The 23,659-nt window shown below is 41.3% G+C and overlaps 1 protein-coding gene across 5 annotated transcripts in view; it reads left to right on the top strand.

The window, feature by feature from the left end:
- Window positions 1-23,659, top strand: part of LOC144018160 (zinc finger protein 521-like) — a 179,161-nt gene that overhangs the window by 85,339 nt on the left and 70,163 nt on the right. For all 5 annotated transcript variants that reach the window (XM_077520382.1, XM_077520388.1, XM_077520396.1 and 2 more), the window contains 2 exons: window positions 739-4,241; window positions 5,873-5,957. In XM_077520382.1, the coding sequence (XP_077376508.1) occupies window positions 1,095-4,241; window positions 5,873-5,957 (3,232 nt within the window). In that variant the 5' untranslated portion in view covers window positions 739-1,094. The remainder of the gene's footprint in view (window positions 1-738; window positions 4,242-5,872; window positions 5,958-23,659) is intronic.

Here is a 23,659-nt window from a genome sequence, read left to right on the forward strand (position 1 = left end):
ACCTCTGCGCAACACACATTCTTTCAACCATTATCACTTGCCTCGCAGCTTTGCATGCTGATAAATATGATAATAATGTTCATTCTATAATCGGATATGTATTGACTGATGCTCTGAATGCTCAACTTTTCATGAAAATCATTTGTCTTGCGGCGGAGGCTTCCTAAAGGCTATGTATGGCTGTGGTGGAAATTGCACATTTAATCTTCTCTGCCGCCCCCACCCGTGTAGAATTTTTCATGTGTGTTTCGTCTGGCTTTAAAGTCGTTTCAAGGGTTCTTGTTTTTTTTTTACATTTTTTTATGGCTGTTCAGAAATAATAGAAATGTTCTAATTTACCTCATGCCAGGCTTACATCCTCAAGTACACCCACTGTCTTGCTTTGGCTTTAAATGTCAGAGAGATTGTGTTATGAGTCACAGTGGGCTAAGCCATTACATGGCCACATACAAGGTTAATTGTGGTAAAAGTAGTTCTTCTTATTATTATCTCTAATTATACTTTAAATTGTGTGTTTTATTGTAACTTTTTTGAATAACACCTACAGGGAGGTATTGTTCAATGTTATTTAAGATACAAAATAATTCACCCTATTTGCAATTAACATGATCGACAACACAGAAGTAACTCACCTTTTAGTGTCGATGCAAATGAATGAGACTAATGGACTGCAAATGTAACATTTTTCCCCTAACAGCCACACTGACAACTTCTTCTATTTTTCTATTTCCTTTCCAGACGGTGCAGACATCGAGGACGACCCATCATGTTCTTGGCCGGCGTCATCTCCCTCCAGTAAGGATCAGACGTCGCCGGGACACTGCGAGGACTATGACTTCGGAGAGGACGAAGGTGGGCCGGGCCTGCCGTACCCGTGCCAATTCTGCAGCAAGTCTTTCAGCCGCCTAAGCTTCCTCAAACGTCACGAGCAGATCCACGGCGATAAGCTTCCGTTCAGCTGCACCTTCTGCAGCCGCCTGTTCAAGCACAAGCGCAGCCGCGACCGGCACGTCAAGCTGCACACCGGCGACAAGAAGTACCACTGCGGCGAATGCGACTCGGCCTTCTCCCGCAGCGACCACCTGAAAATCCACATGAAAACGCACGCCTCCAACAAACCACACAAGTGCCCCGTGTGCCGCCGAGGCTTCCTCTCCTCCAGCTCGCTGCACGGACACATGCAAGTGCACGAGAGGGGCAAAGAGGGCGGCGGCTCGAGCCTCTGTCGAGTCGACGACTGGAAGCTGAAAGAGACGCGCAAGTGCGGCCGATGTGAGGAAGGCTTCGACGTCCCGGAAGACCTTCAAAGGCACATCGCCGAGTGCCACCCGGAGTGCTCGCCGTCTGAGGACGGAGGGCTGGGCGCCACCCTTCAGTGCATCTACTGCCACGAGCCCTTCAGCGACGAAGGCGCCCTGCTGACCCACATCGACCAGGCCCACAGCCGGGACCGCAAGAGCCACTCCTGTGCTATCTGCTCCGAGCACTTTTTGTCTGTTGAAGACCTCTATGCTCACATGGACATCCACCAGCTCCCGGAATCTAGTAACCATAGTAACAGCCCTTCTTTGCTGACTGTGGGCTACACTTCCGTCTCGAGCACCACTCCTGACTCGAACCTCTCCGTCGACAGCTCGACAATGGTGGAAACGGCGCCGCCTGTCCCCAAGACTCGCGGCAGGAGGAAGAGGGCCGCTCATAACGCGTCGGACGTTGGGGGGCGAGCGGCCAAACAGCCAAAGGTTTCTTACAGTTGCATGTACTGCAACAAGCAAGTCTTCTCCAGTTTGGCCGTGCTTCAGATTCACCTACGGACCATGCATCTGGACAAGCCGGAGCAGGCTCACACATGCCAGTTCTGCTTGGAAGTCCTACCTTCGTTATTGAATCTGAATGAACACCTGAAGCAGGTCCACAACGCTGAAGGCCACGCCGCCCTGCTAGCCGGCTTGTCCGACTCGCTCCTTCAGTGCAACTTCTGCCCCGAGATACTGAGTGACCTCAACGCCCTTCAGGAGCACATCCGCTGTTCCCACGGCTTTCCCAGTCCTGTCGCCAAGGAGAGCAACGCCTTCTTCTGTCCCCAGTGCTTCATGGGTTTCTTGACGGAGACGACCTTGGAAGAGCATGTTCGTCAGACGCACTGCGACGGGGGTAGCCTGCGTTTCGACTCTCCGTTGGCGGTTACCCCCAAGGAGCCCATTGTTGAAGTGTACTCCTGCTCGTACTGCACGAATTCGCCCATATTCAACAGCGTTCTGAAGCTCAACAAGCACATCAAGGAGAATCACAAGAACATCCCCCTTGCACTCAACTACATCAATAATGGAAAGAAGACGTTGCACGCTCTCAGCCCCTCGTCTCCTATAACTGTCGAACAAGCGTCCATGCTCAAGCAAGGCGGAGCCGCCACACGCTCTTCGAGCGAGTTCATATGTAACCAATGTGGGGCCAAGTACACAAACTTGGATCTGTTCCAGACTCATCTGAAGACTCACCTGGACGGCTTGCAGCCTCAGCTGACCTGCCCGCAGTGCAACAAAGAGTTCCCAAACCAAGAATCCCTGCTGAAGCACGTCACCATTCACTTCACCATCACCTCCACGTATTATATCTGCGAGAGTTGCGACAAGCAGTTCACGTCTGTGGATGACCTGCAGAAGCACCTGTTGGACATGCACACCTTTGTGTTCTTCCGTTGCACTCTATGCCAAGAGGTGTTCGACTCAAAGGTGTCGACTCAGCTCCACTTAGCCGTCAAGCACAGCAATGAGAAGAAGGTGTACCGCTGCACCTCATGCAACTGGGACTTCAGGCACGAGAGCGACCTGCAGTTACATGTCAAACACAGCCACCTGGAAAACCAAGGCCGCGCCCATCGTTGCATCTTCTGCGGGGAGTCTTTCGGGACGGAGGTGGAGCTGCAGTGTCACATCACCACCCATAGCAAGAAGTACAACTGCCGCTTCTGCAGCAAGGCCTTCCACGCCATTGTGCTGCTGGAGAAGCATTTGCGGGAGAAGCATTGCGTGTTCGAAGGAAAGGCACAGAACTGCGGCGCCAACGGCTCTGCGGTCAGCGGCCCGGAAGGACATCCGAAAGATGAGGCGGAGTTGCAAGGTCTCCTGACCAACAGCCACGGCACGGGGACCACAGCAGGATCCGCAGTTGAGTCCCAGAACAGTCATGACGGAAGTGAGGAAGAGGTGGAGACGGCAGAGCCCATGTATAGTTGTGACATATGCGGGGCCTCTTACACCATGGAGTCACTTCTCACGAACCACCAGCTGAGGGACCACAACATTCGTCCCGGTGAGAGCGCCTTGATGAAAAGGAAAGCTGAAATGATTAAAGGAAACCACAAGTGCAACGTATGCTCTCGCACCTTCTTCTCTGAGGCCGGTCTAAGGGAACATATGCAGACCCACCTTGGGCCCGTCAAGCACTACATGTGCCCCATCTGCGGAGAGCGTTTCCCCTCTTTGCTCACCCTGACCGAACACAAGGTCACCCACAGCAAAAGTCTCGATACGGGCAGCTGCCGCATCTGTAAGATGCCGCTCCATAGTGAGGAAGACTTCCTGGAGCACTGTCAGATGCACCCTGACCTAAGGAACTCCCTCACCGGTTTCCGATGCGTAGTGTGCATGCAGACAGTCACCTCCACGTTGGAGCTCAAGATCCACGGGACCTTCCACATGCAAAAAACCGGGACCATGTCCGCAAACCAATCCACTGGGCGCGGCAATGCCATCTTTCACAACCAGCAGCTACATCATGTCCAAAAACCTTTCAAATGTGCATCGTGCCTGAAAGATTTCCGTTCAAAGCAGGACCTGGTTAAGCTGGACATCAACGGCCTGCCTTATGGACTTTGCGCATCTTGCGTGGCCAGCGCTGGTTCGAAGAGCTCCAGCCCGACGATGAATGGGGGAAGACAACAGCAGCAGCAGGGAGGTGCCTCCACTCCAGCGCCGAACACTGCTCAATGGATCCAGGGAGAGAGTCTCAGCCCAGGCGAGGGGAAAGGCAAAGCCGTGTCCTCGTCGTCCTCATCCTCTTCGACATCCTCAACGGCGGCCACAAAGACACGGTGCTCAAGCTGTAACGTCAAGTTTGAGTCCGAGGCAGAATTGCATAACCATGTCCAGACGGTGCATGCGGGGGACAGCGGCAGCGGACAGCTAAAGACGCCCCAGATGTCCCCAATGCCAAGATCTAGTCCATCGCAAACTGAAGAGGTAATAACAATAATAATAATAATAATAATAATAATAATAATAATAAATAAGGGTTGTCCCGATCACACTTTTTGGACCTGAGTCCTATTCACCTCATTTTGCGATCGGACGATTCCGAGTCCCAATCTGATACCTCGGCATTTTATGAATGAGATTTTTTGTTGTTGTTGTTTTTAACAAAACTACCACCTTTGGTGAGTGGACTAAACTAAGTATACCAACTAAAACCCCTTTTTGGCACATCTATGAGTTACTCAAAGGGCTATTATTAACCAGCATATTAATTTTTCACAAGAGCTTTATTTTTGAGAACCTACTGTTGGCGTTATAAAGAATGCTACTTAACACAAATTGATGGGCTAACCCAATGTTGTTTTACTTTAGGAAGAAAAAAATTAAGTATATATGTGTCTGAAACAAGCCAACTTAACAACAAACAAAAGGCTGCATTTGAAGAGCAAGTAATTAATCTTACCATATCATGACTTTGGGTCTGGACTAGCACCAGTCTTGACTGCCGGCCCATGCGGGATTTGGCAACCCCGCTAGTACATCTGACCCTCCAAATTCACGCAAGTCTAGGCTACGCTCGGCTAGGCGTCGGGCTCCCTTCGAAGGGCGTCCAGACTCCAGAGTTGCCGGCGCAGGCACCGCAGCTGGATTCGTGAGGTGGAAACGAACCACGCCTGCAGCTGCATCCGCCGGGATGGCCGGAAGCACGTCCAAATCGCCAGTGCCTAATGGCGGAGTGGCATCTTGGCTGCCCGTCAACGCAGTGCAGCAGTGCAGCGGCGAATCAACGCGTCTACTACTGTATATCCTTTTTGTCACACGAAATGCTCACATTGCACAGAGTGCAACTATACAAGTCGCACCGTCTCTGCTTTCCACATTAAAGATGATAACTTATTATCATCTACTTCCAAATACCTCGGCGCCATTTCCTTGTTTAGCCCCACCGCTCGATGGCATTCATAGTGTCACTGTAGTAAAGTGACACCATGCCGCACACACTGTGTGGGAAAAATGAAGTGTCACTCTGTGCTACTGCCCAACTCCAGAATTAATAAAAAATGACATCATATATTTATCCGAGTCCTGATCGGGAGACGACGTGCTATTCCGATCGAGTCAGCAACCACGCGATCGGGCCCGATTTCCGATCACGTTATCGGATCAGGGTATCCATAATAATAATAATAATAATAATAATAATAATAATAATAATAATAATAATAATAATAATAATAATAATAGATTTTATTTGTTCGCCGTTTACATTTATAAAATAAATCTCAAAGTGCACATCACAGGCAACAATAAAAGCATTGGAAGCATGCAGTAGATTAAAAAAAAAACAGTCAATTAAAAATCAGTATAAATAAACAAGTACCGTTACAAATAAAATAAAAAACAACCAGGACAGGAAAGATTTTTATTTTTTTTTTTTTTTTTTTTTAAGTAAAGTATTTTTTTAAAATCCTTTTTTAGCTTCCACCATCTGTGGAGCTCTGAGGTGGTCTTGGAGAGCTCCACAGACGTTATTTTGGCTCGTTTCATACGACCTTTATTTTGTACTGTATTGTTGTTGATGATGTTTGTAATATTGTCGGTCTTGGTCTTAATTACAGAAGAAGACGTACCAGTGCATCAAATGTCAGATGGTATTCTACAGCGAATGGGACATCCAAGTTCATGTGGCCAACCATATGCTCGGTAGGAGATCGTTTTCTTGTGTGTGTCTGTGTGTGTGTGCCTCTGCTATCAAAATGCATTCATAATTTCAAAGGTGTTTAAATGAGATTAAGCAGTTGATGTGATGTTAAATGGAACACAATTGTGAGACCATTATCAATATCCTCCATTTAAACATTCACAAGGTGTGATTTTGTATGTAACAGAATTGAGACTGTCATCAACATTCAAATTAGAAAGAACATTTCATCATTTTTGAAGATGAACCACACAGTGTGAAAAATCTAATAAAAATATTTGACCCTGTCTCATTTAGGCTCACAAGTTCCTGGATCACATCACAAACTAGGTGGAATTACTTTCATATTTTAACTTCATATCCCCAAGTGTTGTTCATCCATAAACATAAGCAAGTCATCTTAATTTCCCCATGCATGTGAATCATCCAAAATGTTGTGAGCATGCTTGTGGAGATTGCTGAAATGTTTCAAATATTGATTCAAAGTGGGAAGCAAATATCTTGATAGTCTGAATCTGTATTCCAATATTTATTTTTTTTTGCTCACGCATCTTTACTCTTCACCTTGTCACTACACGTTAATTTTATTTTCTTTCACACATACGCACACACAGATATATACATATATATATATATATATATATATATATATATATATAAATAAATATACACTGCGATTGGCTGGCAACCAGTCCAGGGTGTAGCCCGCCTACTGCCCATAGCCAGCTGAGATAGGCTCCAGCACCCCTCGTGACCCTTATGAGGAATAAGCGGTCAAGAAAATGGATGGATGGATATTTATATATGAAATCATGTGATACAGCCCAGCAATGCTGAAAATAACCTAAATAAATACATGATTTGGCCCCAAATCCATCTGACAACAAACGATAACTTCCGCATTTGCCAAAAAAAATCTTTGCTTGCCTTTGTTTGTCATCTGTATGCAAGTAGAAGCATTTGTAAAGACGAGACAATTGGAAAACAGTTTTTTTTTTTCTCTCTCTCTCTCTCTCTCTTCCTCGCCTGCAGTAAGTAGGCATCTGAATTCTGGTCTCACGTTCCTTTATTCATTCATTTATTCAGCTCGTTTGGCGGCTCTTTCATTACACTGCATTATCTGTTGTCTTCAGTGGGGGAGAGACTCATTGATCTGGAACCAAACCGCCTCTCTGTTTGGGACACGCTTCTAGGCGCAGGTGAATTTAAACACGGTGGGCAATTCTATCAGGACCGCTAGGCAATTCTATCAGGGGCCCACTGTTTGTGCATAAACAATCAGAAGCATGTGATTTGTGATTTTGATGCCGCGGTGCATTTGCAAAGGAGAGAGACGAGCCCAGAGTGTAGGTGTGTGTTTTGTATTCATCTTTGCAATCTGCTCACCCACTATTCTACTGGGGGTGCCTAATACAGTACCATGCCAGCATTAGTCCTTTCTGTTGCAAAGGCGGGCACGGAGCACACTGGGAGGGTAGAAAACAAACCCCCCTACTGGTTACTTTATGTCTTTCAGCAGCGCGAGCACACAGCTCCCCCGTAATAGTGGAATTCGGGCAGCTTAAGATAACAGAAGGATAGGTGATTGGGTTATTGTCTGATGTCTTACTCCTCTGATATGCCATCGCTTTGTATTCCGCGCGATCACGCCTTCCATCAGACTCCTCAAAAGGGTGTCTGCTGGATGTGTTTGTTTGACGATTTGTCAAACGTGGAGAAAGCCACACGTGTGCTCACAGTTTGCCCTAAAGTGACTTTGTAATATCCGCGGAACAAATAGACAGAGCGGAAATAAAGGGAAATGCACCGACTGGCCACAACATGACCACCTGCACAATCTAATGAGATCCACAACAAGTGTATCACATTTTCTGCCTTTACAAAAATAATAATGTTCTCTTTTGATCGAGCCTTTCATAGTTGTATTCATTTAATATTTGGTTTGTGAGAGTCGAAGTTTGCAATGCTGTCGAACTGCACTGACTCGGTTTGATTTGTTTTCCACTTCAACATATGGTTTTGATTGTTGATGAACCCAGAAAATTAAATATGGTCTAAATATGCTACTGTTCATCATTAAATAAGACACACAATTGAGGTTGTTACTATCATTTAAATTAGGGGTTCCAGACGATTAAATTTTTAATCCTAATGAATCGCATGACTTCAATAGTTAAATCACTATTAATCAAACATTTTATATCTGTTCTAAATGTTCAATTAAATATTTTTTCTAGGTTTCATAACAGAACATATATATATATATATATATATACATACACACACAGATACAGTAATTTCATAATAATTCATAAAATTGTACTGTACTGTTGTGTTGAGGTCATTTTTCTGCCACTAGATGACATAATTGCATTTGTAAGACACTGATGACCGCTCAGTTTATTTTTATTTTCATTTTAAGAGCTATATAATCTTTAACATGAAGTAACTTTTGAAATTTTGTATGTTTAAAATTGTAAAATACAGCTTGACCCCAATCTCCACAAATATATGCATTATTATCAAGTTTATTACTGTTAAATTTTGATGTGGATGTGTCTGCTGCATTGCGACTGGAATTCCCCCAACTTTCCAAGTAAGGGGCGGTCATTAATCGCTCATTAAAAAAAAAAAAAAATAGTGATGTTAACTCCAAATTAAGGCACTAATTTTGACATCCCTACTTTAAATCAGTATGAAAGTGTTGAGTCAGCCGTCATGACCAGGTTGGTGAAAGTTAACCGATAGACGTACCGAGCAAAAGCATCATCGGAGTTAGCATCCCTTTTGAACATAGAATGAGGGTTGAATCCAATCCAGCCTGTAATCACTGCAAAACTAATCTGGGCCAAAAACGCAGTGAAAAAAAAAAAACTAGTAATTTGGAAAAGCTCTAAATACCTTCTCTGGTGGAAAAAAAGGACACTTTCTCTCTTTAATGGCCATCTGCACGGGAGAGGGGAAAGAGGGGGGCCGGGGTCATCTCCGCTCAGCTGTCAGCGTTATTAGCGTAGGTAATGGAGCAGACGCTGGATTCATAGGGGTGTTGTTTTCATCCACGGCCCGCTCCTCCGCGGTGTCACTTCGCACTGATAACTCTATATATAGTCGTGTGGCCCTGCATAACCATAGCGCTAATGTACGGAACAACGGAACCTCATCCGGTCCCCACCCGGATGCGTCCATATGAGCTGCCTTTGTAATACGATCGTCCGCCTAAACGCAACAATTCGATGCATGGATACGACACTTGGACTCTCGTGGTTGTGAACGGCGCATAAAGTGATCGGCTACTCGACGTAAATTAAAAAAAAAAAAATATATATATATATATATATATATATATATATATATATATATATATATATAGTGGGGGGCAAGGAGGTGGTGCACAGCAGTGTCTTAAGATGGAGGTCGCAGCCCGCCTGGGCCCAGATGGATCAGCGCACATTTGCCGTACAGCTGGCCGCTCTGCTTGGGGACTTGGTGGGATACTCCTTTGGAGGGAGAAAAAAAATGATATCGCCACCATCCAAGGAGCAATTTAATAGCAGGCCAGAAGACAGCTGGCCACTCTTTAGTTTAGAGTTTTTTTGGCATGGCACACTCACAGAATCGAGGGTGTCCAATTTTTCTCCAGAGACGCGCAGATTTATACTGCTTTCAGCTGCCGCCGTCGCTGTATAATCTTTTATATTTCTGTAGAATTCAGAAAAGAATCCGCATAGTATCTCCATTTGCTATCTCAGTTTTAATAGTGGAACATACAAAATCGAAAGTATCGGTGGACTTCCAAGTCAAAGTATTTTTTTCCCCCCGTGTGATAAAATAAAAATAATCTGTTCCAGGCCTTTATTTAACCTCATGAACTGTACAGGTAGGATTTAAAGGAATTTTAATATTTTTAACTGGGCTACATTGTCATAACCAGTGTCAAATAAAATAAAATACAATACTAATATAAAGTTAAACTATTCACTGTCTGTGTGTGCGTGTGTAATCCTTTAGACTTGGACTTAGACTTGACTTTATTGATCCCTTTGGAATGGCTCTCTCTGGGAAATTTACATTTCCAGCAGCAATAAGAACAGATAATAAAATAAAAAATAATTCAATCAATCAATAAATAAGGTTATTACACCAGAGATTGAATTAATAATAATAATAATAATAATAATAATAATAATAATAATAATAATAATAATAATAATAATAATAATAATAATAATAATAATAATAAAATAAAAATTCAACCAATCAATAAATAAGGTTATTACAACGAGATTGAATTAAATAAATTATATAAAAACACAGAACAGATAGATTGAAAATAAAATGTTTTTTTTCTTTGTAGCAGAGCATATTCGTCCCTATCGGTGTTTATAGTGCGTAGTTATACTGAGATTACTCGACACCAAATTATTTAAATGAGGATAACTGAAGTTATTCTCTCTCTCTCTCTCTCTCTCTAACAGTAACAACAACAATATACCCACAAAACTAAAATAAAAAAAGACAGTTCCATCTTTTGCATACAAGTCTTCACTTGACTGAAATTACTAGTAATTTTTAGGGTTGTCCCGATCACACTTTTTTGGACCTGAGTCCAAGTCCGAGTCACCTCATTTTGAGATCGTCTGATTCCGAGTCCCGATCCGATACTTTTTTTTTTTTTTTGACAAAACTACCCCAACATCTTATATATGGTGAGTGGACAGTGGTTAAATTAAGTAAACAATTTAACCCCCCTTTTTTTGGCACATCTATGACTCTCCATGTCACTCTCTCTGTATATAACCAATTCTAGATTGTTGTTTTTTTCTTTACGCTGGCATGACTCATATCCCAATAGTGCTACTACTACTACTGAATTGTGTCACCTGCAGTCTAAATCCAGCCGTTTCTTCTTGTGAGATATGCTGGCATCTGAAATCATGATGATGTTTGACTTGTGTCACATCTTTCCATAAAATGTAGCTTCGTCTCCTAATTGGAGCACATTGGGGACATTCCTCTTTGAAGGTCCCGCTGTACTTTTTTTTTGTGATGTTTCACGAGGACGTTTGGAGGTCTTTCAATGACACAAAAGCCTGCTCGGGGTTTTACCAGCATGCCATCACGAAGCCCCATTGCTTTACTTTGACCCCACTGTAAACTATGACATTTGGAGCCCCACATGGGGGGGCGCTTGTGCTCCATTTATCGTACTGTTTTCAAATGTCCCTCTGTGGAGCGCAGGCTGCCGTCTCAAAAGGTGAAAGGCTTTTCTTTTTTTAATTTCTTTCAAATCACGCTGAAGGACACCTGTAAACAAAACAAGCCACATCTTAGAGAACTTTTGTTGTTAGACCGGGGTGGGGGTGGTGACGGGGGGCTTCACCTCGATACCGTTTAGTTGGGCTGGTGTCAGCAGTGAGCTCCAAGCCAAGTCAGGGAGGAGCCTTCTTCCTTCACAGAGCGGAGCTTGTGGCCCGGTCAGCCCGGGCGTAGGGGGGTGGCCACCCACCGGAGGGGTGGGAAGGTTTGGGGGCGGAGAGGGGAAAGGCACATTTGCTGTACAGCTGGCCGCTCAGTGTGAAGCAGGCACTGTGGGCTGTTACGTCGCTGGATATGGGAGCGAGTCAGAGGGCCTTTCGTTCTCCTCTCTCTAGTGCTCACGTTTGCGGTATTAAGCAAGCTCCAGCCCACTGAAACGTACTGTGATGACTCCTAGTGAGGAGCACACATGACACGGTCATTAGTGGGAGAAAGACAAATACTAAGATGATGTCTTTTTTTTTACCCTAATTTCTTGGAGAAACCTGTCCAGTGTGTGTATTTTTTATTTTTACACTTCTTATCATTTAGACAAGATTTCTAATCTTCCCACAAGGGCATTCATTGCTTAACTGTCACAGATAAAAATAGATAGATAGATAGATAGATAGATAGATAGATAGATAGATAGATAGATAGATAGATAGATAGATAGATAGATAGATAGATAGATAGATAGATAGATAGATAGATAGATAGATATTGTTACATAGGTAACGATATTAGCTTGCTAACAATAGATAGATAGATAGATAGATAGATAGATAGATAGATAGATAGATAGATATTGTTACATAGGTAACGATATTAGCTTGCTAGCTAACAATAGATAGATAGATAGATAGATAGATAGATAGATAGATAGATAGATAGATAGATAGATAGATAGATAGATAGATAGATAGATAGATAGATAGATAGATAGATAGATAGATATTGTTACATAGGTAATGATATTAGCTTGCTAGCTAACGATAGATAGATAGATAGATAGATAGATAGATAGATAGATAGATAGATAGATAAATAGATAGATAGATAGATAGATATTGTTACATAGGTAATGATATTAGCTTGCTAGCTAACGATAGATAGATAGATAGATAGATAGATAGATAGATAGATAGATAGATAGATAGATAGATAGATAGATAGATAGATAGATAGATATTGTTACATAGGTAACGATATTAGCTTGCTAGCTAACAATAGATAGATAGATAGATAGATAGATAGATAGATAGATAGATAGATAGATAGAAAGAATACTATAAATAAAATGCTTGAACTGGAATATTTCTGTCTGACAAAAGATGTTCCCAAAAGACATTATCCTGACCATAGAACATTATTTTGTTCATTTGTAGCATTACACTATGCCAGCTTTAATCTCACATTGAGCTTGTTTTTACATTTAATGTATCTAAAGACAATGGAGCAGGTCAGTTCCAAAAACCGTGCGTACTACAGCAATAGTGTAGTATTGTGGTTTCACTACCGATTCGATTGAACATCTATGCCAGTAGAAAATGATGATTGAATGAACAGTGTTTAGTCTATTAGACATTAATGTTCTTTAAGAAAGGAAATAAAGATTTCTCAAAAGAAGTATTTTTCTTAGTTGATGGAAATTGTTCAACTTCAATTATTTACAAAATTCTCCAGCCGATTGTTTTCGGAAAGTTTTTGGTTATTCTGCCAAATTTTGAAAACATATCTAATTAAAATCTCTTTTTTAATTGAATTTTTCAACTTTAAACATTTAAATATTTTTGTGGAATTTTTCAGCTAATCAAAATCAAACATAAAGAAAAATATCGCTAAAAAATTATCACAAGGACATTTTAATTATTTCACAATGAAATTAAAGCAATGGTAAGATTTTCAGGGGGGAAATTTTCTAATAGTATTCAAATTCTGCCAAACCAAAAATGAACATATTATATATTTTTAATACATTGTTTATAATGTAAATTGTCCAACACCGAAAAGTTGGATATAGACTTGAATTTTTGTATTTTTTTATTTGCGAATCAAAATCAAAGTTAGAGAAAGAAAAACTCAATAAAAAAGATAATCCTGGGAGAAATTGTCCAACTTTAATAGTTCCAAAATCTCCAGACATTGGAAAGTGACTGTCTGTTCCTCATGCATTTGATTCTCATTCCACCTCATATTCACCAGAATTTTTTTTTCTGGTTTAATTAACTATCTATAGTGTGATAGCTTGATAAAAATAGAAAATGAATCTTGAAAGTGCTCGCGCAAGGCTGTACGGACCCGGCAAATCGATTCGTTACGTTTGATGGCATTAGTGATTCTTTTCCAGAGCATGCACACATGTAATGTGCAAACAAACACTCCTCATTGGACTCTTCGGGGGTTGTATGTAAGAAGTCAATAGATCAAGAGTAGTGCGGGATCAATGCAGTAAAAATAAATAAGAGCGAAGCGCATTGGAGCATCGAGCGGAAACAAAGGAAGCCGTGCGTGCTACATAGTGAGTGTGATATCTGCCCGCCATTATTAATTGGTGATTAATAACGCCTCTCCGTTCGTTAGCGCAGTCACCTCCCGTGCAGCCGAGTGTGCTGGCGCTAATATGCAATTATGTGCACCTTACCGCTTGTTACATTACACCGCTAGCTGACTAATGTGGCATCCATGAGGAGAATTGAAAGCAGAATGAACTGGGGGAAAAAGTGCTAGCAATACAATTCTCACATTTATTCAGTGTTACTTATCTGGTTAGAACAAAAAGAAAGTTTCTTACAAATTCCTCAATGCGCCAACTTTTGCAGACACCTTTTTTTTGCTCTTTTTTTTTTGTTGTAAAGCAGAGATAATTGACATCACCGCAGGGATGCGCCCTCGCTAGGCCAGACAAGCAAGGTCTGATGTGGTCCTTATCTATTGATTTTTTTTATTTATTTATTTATTTTTTGGCCCTGACATTTCCGCACACCTCACAGACTGGGCCAACATGTGAGAAAATATCTGATTCTCTCAGTTCATACGTCCTGTTTGTACAAACGTGGCCGTCGCTACGCTGCATTGCAATTGGCTGGCTGCATGTCGCCATGGTGATGCGTATGTAGAAGGAAATGCTGAAGCAGTGCGAAGCATTCGATTCTCTGGATTTATATCCACATTTCTATAAAAAAAAAAAAATACATGTGTTAATATTGCTATTAATTTATTGTTTTCAATGCATTTTTTAAAATCAGGTAAATACATCTTCAAATTTTAGGATGAAAAAAACCCCTGCTATATCCAGTGCATATTTTTTAATCAGGCAAATACATCTTTAAATTTTAGGGTGGAAATAAACCGCTAAATCAATTCAAGTAATATTACAAGACACTTGATAACCTAAACGTAGGCCATAATAAAGAACTGGGTGGATGTTTCCATACACTGTGCATGCAGCATTAATAATTAAAAAATAAAATACACATAAATAAATTAATAAATAAAATCCCGTGACTAACACACACCCCACCAGCACAACCAAAATCACCCTTAAGGGGAAGTCAACCACGCATTTTTTTTGTTTCTTTTTGACAATAATATGTTCTATTCAGCCCCACTAAATATGCTATTCTAGCTAATATTGCGTTAGTGGAATATGAGTTAAGCAGCAAAATCCAGCAATTTTTAACCATCTCAGGGGGCTGCCATTTTGCCACTTGCTGTCAACTGTAGATGACATCAATGTTGCTTAGGTCTTAGGCAACAACCAATCACAGCGCAGCTTCAGAAAGCAGGCAAGCTGTGATTGGTCTTTGCCCGAGTCCTGAGCAACATTGATGTCATCTTCAGTCGACAGCAAGTGGCAAAATGGCCGACCCCGAGATGGATAAAAATAGCTGGATTTTGCCTCATAACTCTATTCCACAAATGTAATATTAATCAGAATGCCATGTTTAGTCTAGTGAGGTCACATATAACATTATTGTCAAGAAATGTGTAAGGTTGACTTCTACTTTAAAAAGCATTTTTAATGCAAAAACATGCCTGGAATGGAGATTTACCATAGTACACTGCTAGGTGAAGCAGCATGTGGATCATTACCCGGGGTTATTTTTGAATGACCTTTTCCAAGTAACCGGAAAGAATAATTTGCTTGCGTTGAATGAAGTAACTAGTTCCACAACAGTGTCATTTTTAAGTAAGAGCCCACCTAATGGAGGATTCACTTTCAGGGTACTTTAATGCAGTCTGAATGAAGGTAGACTCCTCCTGTGCTCGAGTCTATGTTTTATTGATATACAGGAGGGACGTCTCCTTTCGAGTGTTAATGCCAACCCTTGTTCTGAAGTGAAGCCCATAAATAGTGGATGATCGGAATTAACCTCTGCGTTACTCCGCCTCCCCTCCATCTCTGGGGTGTCACCCCTGGATGTGCACCCCTGGTCCGATGGGGTTGCTTAGCAGTCTGGCCGGAGGTGGGTGGCGGGCGGTTGGGGGTTGGGGGCTGATGGGAGAAGTGCAAACAGATAGTCCCGCCTCGTTAAAGGTCACAGCTGCAAGCTCCACCTCTCAAATCCCACAACTGGCCCTGAAGGGACTGAGCTTCCAAACCTACCTGGTGATGCTTTTGCGCTGAAGGCGTTGCACTGCTGTTGAACCGTGGTGCTTTTCGAGGTTGTCAGCATTAATAGCGTGCGATTTAACTTTGCATACTTAAGCTGGGCATGCATTGTGATATTTTAAAAGTGTTGTCCAGACCATGTGTTTAATGAAGGCAAGGCCGCTACTATCTTTCGCAGCATCCCATAGCCCATTTGCTTGCCACTCCTCAGTACTGGAAAAAAAATGGATAGTTGGTTGATTTCTAATGGAGGTCTGTTGTGTTAGATAGTGGAACTGGCGCTGATTTGTTTATAGTTTAGTTTATTATAATTAGTTTTAGTTAGTTTTGTACAGTCTTCCCTCGCTATAACGCGGTTCACTTTTCGCGGTCTCGCTGTATCGCGGATTTTTTTTTAAGTGCAATTTTGCATATTTTTTTTACAGTAATATACCCATTTTATAAAATTTATGAAGGTTTGAACATTGTCAAAGTTTGAACAAGAGAGAAATGTGAGAACATGTAAATGCCTCAATGAGAAAAGTGTATAAATTGTGCGGTCGGGGATTTTAGAGCCTTAAAACATTTATAAGAGTTGTAAAACATAAAGCTAACTACTTCGCGGATTTCATTCATTGCAGGTATTTTTTGGAGCCTAACCCCAGCGGAAAACGAGGGAACACTGTAAACATAAAATGTAGTTTCAGTTGGTTTTCGTTTTTTAAAAAGCATTTTCGTTTTTATTTTATTTCGGTAACAATATTGTTTTTTTGAATTTTAGTTTTAGTTTTTTCATTAGTTTTACTTAACTAAAATAACCTTTAATGGCACCTGTTTTTCGATACCCTCCCTTCGTACTTTGACCATCTCCAAACATTTTTGTTTTGTTTATTTTATTTGAACTGAGTCAAATGCCATTTTTAGCATATATCGCGGGCCACTGAAAAATGGACGGCGGGCTGCAAATGGCCCCTGGGCCGTAGCTTGGATACCACTGATGTAGACAAACAATGATTAGCGCATTAACATTCACACATATGGGCAATTTACATTCTTTTGAAAGTGTGAAGCCAGAAAAATAGCAGAGATTTGAACCCTTAACCTTTGAGACAGCCATGCCTACATACTTGTGCACTGTGCTTTCATAAAAATATAATATATTGTTATCGGAAAGCTTGACGATGTTTCTTGAAAGTGCTTGAGAAAGCTTTATGACCCCTAAAAATTGATTTGTTTTGTCTTATTCCTAAAAGGCTCGGATTTTGAAACAATTTATATGCTGATAAAGTCGTCAAAGTTCCTGTTGTCAAAGTGCAAAGTGAGCTTTTTGGTGGTAGTTGTCCAAAAAAAAAAAAGAAAGCTATGACTATTCTCATCTAACTTTTACGTCGGCAATGGCTGACGGGGGAGGAGGAGGCGGGAGGAGGAGGAAGCGGGGTCGGTGCACGGTGCTCTGAAAAGGCCCCCCAGCGTCAAAGCCTTAATAATCATGTGAGCAGCGCTGGACTTCATTACCCTCCTGTTCGACAGGCCGAGTGCCAGCCCGGATTGCTGGCTGGCTGTGGCAAGGTCAACGGCGGAGGAAAAACCAGTTACTGTGTTACTCTGGAGCGGAATGGAGAGAGGGGCGGCCATCTGTCAGCTCGGGCCTGCCATACCCGCAGAGCAAATGGACACGGGCGACCAGAGGAGAGGCCACAGACACCCATAGAGCCAAACCCAGTGAGCATAACGCCGAGGCGTGGGCTCAGCCAAAGAGATGGGCCTTGGTACCACTAAAACACATATATACACACAAAGCGGGACTGTGCAAGACTATATCTGCGAGAAATTTGGCAGGCGCTTTTGTGTGTTTATGCTTGTTTGTTTTCAGTGTCAGCACACTACTGGGCCCTACTGTTTTAAGTCCAGATGGCAGACCATGTGATAAATAATAAAAAATAAATAAATAAATAAAATAAAATAAAAAAAAAGTTGATAAAAAGTTTTACTTGGCTCGCCAATAGTGAATGTTTTGATCATAGCACTGCTTTGTAAGGACCACATATTGTACTGTACATATTGGGACCAAAGGTAGGGGGGGGGGGGGGGGGGGGGGGACCAGTGGGTAAAACTGGTTTTCCTCCAAGTGACCAAACAAACATTTACTTCCATTTCTAGTTGTACTGTTTCACCTTGTTGCCTGTTTTTTTTTTTTTTTTCCCTCTGCAAGGACCTTTATGATGTCCTCTGGCTAAAGTGGAGGAACCCTGTGGAATGTTCCAGAGCTCTCTAATAGGTTTCAGGTGCTGCAGGCCACCAGCCAGCGTCCCCCCCCCCCCCCCCCCCCCCCCCTACCATCACCTCCCCCCCTAACTCCCTGTGTCTTTTGCAATAGGACTCTCTTCTAAAGGACACGGCAAAACTATAAAATGATTTTCTATCAAATGTTCAGCTTTCCTTGAAACTTTGAACTAAAAATCAGTCAAAATCGTATTGTTGGACCTGCCAGGACACCTCCCGCGTCATGTTAGCACGAGCAATCGACAACCTCTTCAAAATCGTGGTGAAGGAACGCTGGCTTGTCATAAGGAGGGTGGCTTCTCGCATTTCCATGGCAACTGGTGAGCACCTGTAGCACTAGGGGTTGGTTGATGAAGACACTCGCGAGAGTGCACTGCGACGCGACATAACCGCGCCATTTCGACGGAATTTTCTGACTGAACAACAAGTGATGACAACAAAGTACAAAAATTAATTTACACAAAGCCGTTTCAGAAATAATTAGTGATTACCTTTACCTGCAAAAACACGACATATAACGTGACCACACCATTTCCACGGAAGGCATTTTCTAACTAGGACCCGCGAGGACCTCAAAGCTGCCTTCACCTGCCTGCATGGATTTTTAAGCAAATCCTGAGTCCTGACTAAAATGTTTTATATAATGTACAGTATATGTCCAATACAAATTTAGCAACATGTCATAATTCCAAATACTACTACTACTAATAATAATTAAAAATAAATAAATATAAAATCTTAAGTAGCTGGTCTTTGATAATTATGTGAAAATCACTATTAATTCCACACACCCTATTTAAGAAAATATTGACACCTTTCATCCAGTATATCTTATGTTAGCGCTAGCATCAGCGCTTTCTTTCAAATTTTACCTTTCCTTCCAAGTTTAAAAACTCATTCACTGCCAGTAATTTTAGAAAATTTTACAAATTTCAATACTCACGTGATATTACATTCAATAATTATATATAAACCGAATCTACCAAATAACAGAATAGACTCCCTACTTTTTGCTCCGTCCTTTCTTTTATAATTGACAGTAGAAAAATGTAGGTTTGCCAAAATACAGCCATTTCTCCCATGGACTCTGAAATTGTGTTTATTTCGTATAAAATGGGGCAATGATGTCATCTACCGGTGGTTTGGCATCAGTAAAGTTGTTTCCAAGTTTGATATTTACAGTGGAGCATAATCAGATTCGCCCCCATTTAGGACCGCTCTAAAAAATACAATTGACAAGTATACTTGTCAAAGGCAGTGAATGAGTTAAAACACTCACCAGTACAACTTCTATGTGAAAGCAACCTCTTTAGAATCATGTTAATGGTACACTGACTGTAATGAGTGTCATCTTTGTTATCACCTACTTTAGTGGTCTGTCAGTTCGGCTCACGTGCTAGCTGTAGCATCAGCGCTACTTTTCGGAATTTTGTGTGAACTTGTATGTTTTCCTGCTCTAAAATAAGCTTTGTTTGCTTTAAAAACCACCTCGTACACTGTCTTGTAATAAGAATAATAGCTTTCCTGTCATTGCCATGGCAACTTATCATGCCAGAACACCGCTCATGCTATTAGCGCTAGCATCAATGCTAATGTTCAGAGTTGTGTGTCGTGATTGTGAAACAAAAAATAGTCACTCTTCATGTATTAGATTGGTTTTCTCCAAAATGTTTTTTTTTTTTGTTGTTGTTAGGCCTATTGGGATACTAATGTTGCTAATGTTTAGTATCTGGCAACACTTGAGAATTGTGTATGACGGTTTCAAGCATAAAAAAAGAAAAGGAAAAAACAATTATTCCTGACGGCTGCTTTAAAAGGTAGAACTCAGAGGTAAAATCGATGTCTTGAGCACTAATTGGTGAAGTTGTTTCAGACACGCAGCTTGTATCCTCAACATTCCACAACTCAGCACAGCTAAAGTTGCTGCTTCTTTTCCTGTCGCATCCCCCCGGCTTAAGCATCCACATGCTCCGGAAAACAGGGAGATGGTCCTGGGCAATTCCCCCGGACCCCCTCCTCAAATTAATGGAAATCACACAGGAAACTCCCTGGATGAAAGCCTTATTAGTTATTAAGGTTTAATGTGTAGCACTGCTTATATACAGTGTTTACCGGCGTGTTCGGTGCTGCTGATGTGGAATTGTCAGGGAGGTGCCGATATAGACAGGAATTGGTGTACACCCTGGGCTTAATTAAGGAGATCTATTTCCATCTTGTTAGCGGGAGATAATGTGAGTGCTGCCATGCATCACGCATTCGTGTATTATACGCTACTTTCTGTCATATTAGATCCACCGCTGTTGGCACTTCAAGGCTGGAGAGCAAAATTCTAAATCCAGGTGTGATGGGGTAAAAAGTGCAAAATGTGACGTTTTAAAAAAAATATATTTTCAAATTACCTCCTTTTTTTTTTTAGCACTGCCTATTGAATCACCTCCTCCTAGTGGTCTGTGATTTTGGTGAACCAGCCAGGTGACCTCCAATGTTTTGTTAGCGTTAGCACCACTGCTAAAGTTCAGATTTGTGCCCAGCAGTGCTTGTAAAAACAGCCATAAGCAAAACATTTTTTAAGATCTTTAGATCTCATTAGATTTTCCTTCCTTTGTTTAAGGCTGATATATGTAACAAATTAGCCTTAGCGACAACTTCCAAGTCATGTAGGTGCGCCAACTTATAACAAGCGGAATAATATTGCTGCCGTTACATTAGCAATACAATCAATAGTAAACTAGCTTGTGATAGGCAGATAGCGTCTCTGTAATTGAGTTTACTATAGTAGCATGCTTACTGGTTGACCAGCCAAGACACATCATGTGTTGTTTTAGCTCTAGCTAGCATCTAGCATTAGGGCAATGTTCAGAGTTATGTGCAGCAGTGCTTATTATACTGTATAATGTTATTTTGTTTCCTTTTCTTTACTTCATAGGTTAAAGGATATTATGTAAAACACTATCAGCTTCTAAATCATGTTGATGGTAAACAGGCTCATGTGCAGAAAAATCTCACTGCATTCACTGTGATGACCACAAATCACCTACTTTAGCTGTCAAAATATTGGTGGACCAGCCAGGACATGTCTCATGCGGCGCTTGCACTAGCATCAGTGTTCATGTTCAGTACTGTGTGCAGCAGTTTTCTTTTTCTTTGTAAAGTACAATGAGGAAAAATGAGACAAAATTATGTTGATAGTTCACTGGCTTGGGATGAGTAGATTAGTATCACTTCCATTGTCATGACGACCATAAATCATCTATTTTAGCTGTTAAAATATGGATGGACCAGCCAGGACATATCATGTTGTATTTATTGTAATAGCGTGTAAAGCTAATTTTTCCATTTTAAAAACAGGTGCACTGTTTGTACAAATCAATAAATTAAAGCTAATTTAGAAGATCATTTAAAAATATTTGTTTACTGCAAAATTATGTGTATACCTATTAACTCTCTGACGGGCAAAAACGTTTAATGATGTATGCTAAAATCCTAATGAATGCCGCCATAAACGTTAATTGACGTTTACAAAGTTTTTTTTTTTTTTTTTTTTCTCAATGGGCAGTGCAACGTCTAAGTGGAGCTCTGCCTGGTCAGTGGGTTGTGGAATCAAAAACACTCACTAACTATTGGCAGCAGATGGCAGCATTGTATCTCTTTTCAATGGGCTGACGGTGTATGAAAACTACAAGGAAACCTGACGAATCTGATGTAATCGAACGTTTTCAACGATGACGTGAATGATCAAAGTCTTTGTCACTTTGAATATAATTCAGTGTCACTAAACAAGCAATATTAGTGTCAAAGTCGCTGTTGTGCAAAAAATGTATCATCACAAAAAGCTCGTTTTCTCTATTTATTTATTTTTCTCAATTTTTGCTAATGTCGCTCAAATGACCTATTTTCAAATGGTGATTACTAAAGAACGGAACAAGGTAGAAACATACTTTTTTTTTTTTATGTTTATGTAGTCGTAGCGCACAATATTTTGTTTGCCTTGAAAGATGAGTGAAAATGCTCGAAATCAGCTGGCACCGTCAAGGTTGTTTTTTGGATAAGGTTTGACAGTCAAAGAGTTAAAAATCATACTGATGGTACTTAGGCTTATGGTAATGAAAATAGCAATTGCCCTTGCAATTGCATGAGTTTTCCACAGTAGTGGTGGACACATATCCTCACATTTTTTTTTTTTTAATTCTCCTTTTGGCATGAGAGCAACTGTATTCCTAACGGCACGTTCCATTTCCAGAGTGTGAACATGACGTGGCCTCTTTTTGTCTCCACACTTTTTGTCCGCCCGCCTGGAGACGCCAACCTTAAGCCACTCACTGGCTGATTAATCTTTAACATTCATAATTACTAATTAAGTTAGTAAGAGACTTTTAATGTAGTCTTCCTTGAGAGGACAACAGATCATTAGCTTCAATAATGAACGCGGATGAGACACATAATGGCCTTTGATAGGTGAATAGTGACAGTATGAAATGAGGCGCGTGTATGGGCGATAGTCGCCCCGCATGGACACCCGAAAAGGTGCCAAAGTGCTCTTGCATTAGGAAATTCATCTTTGGGTTCATTAAAACATATATAATCAAGTCTATATTTACATGAACATCTGAAGTGGTAACCGTGTCATCCCCACTTTTTAAATACAAATATTATTTATTCATTCACCCTGGTTTTAGCCTCCCTAATGCCTTAGCTGTATCTCATTATCGCATTATTGCATTAGCATCTGCATTATCATGGTGGCTGTAAGTTGCTGCCCATTAAAAGAGTCATTTCATTTCTTGTGTTTTTTTTTTTTTGTTGTTGTTTTTTTTTAACGACGATGCTACTCTGGCACATTTTCGTGAGCGGCCCGCATCGGGAGAAGGTGCTTATGCCGTAATGATTATTATCATTAAGAAGATATTAATGTGCTCAGTGTTTGTGACCCAGCTGCTCATGGCGGCCCATGAGGGGAGGTGAAGGGTGGGTGGGCCATGAGGCTGCCAAAAAATGGACAGTGCGCAGAAGTTGCCGCCGCCCACCTGTCCGGAGATTTCAGGGTCGCTAAAGGTTAAGCTGACCAAGGACCCTACTGTCTGAACTGAAAGCCACCAACTTAACAGTATAACACATTCAATTTTATGGGGAAATGTGAATACTGTATATTGTATGTGTGCAATGCAAAAGAAATCAAGTAAAAATTGAGCGTGGGGCAATGATTTAGGATGAATATGTTGCCATGTGGCACACATAGACCGCCATACAGTACTTACCATTTCCGTTTTGTGTTTACATCCTACATTATATCACCTATCGTTTGACAGACTACGACACAGCCCTAGAATACATGATCACGTGACACGAGAGGACGTGCTCAGTCAGTAATTACTGTTTTTCAGATTTATTGTTTTGTGTTTATGGCACAGAATCATTTTCCGTACAAATATTTACTGTGATTATGACATTTATTATGACAATATTAGCGATTTAGTTTGCACGGTGGCATAAGAACGTGTGTCACATGGCATAAGATGGCATACTCAGTTAACG

This window comes from Festucalex cinctus, chromosome 1 (assembly GCF_051991245.1).
Source record: "Festucalex cinctus isolate MCC-2025b chromosome 1, RoL_Fcin_1.0, whole genome shotgun sequence".
Lineage (NCBI taxonomy): Eukaryota > Metazoa > Chordata > Actinopteri > Syngnathiformes > Syngnathidae > Festucalex > Festucalex cinctus.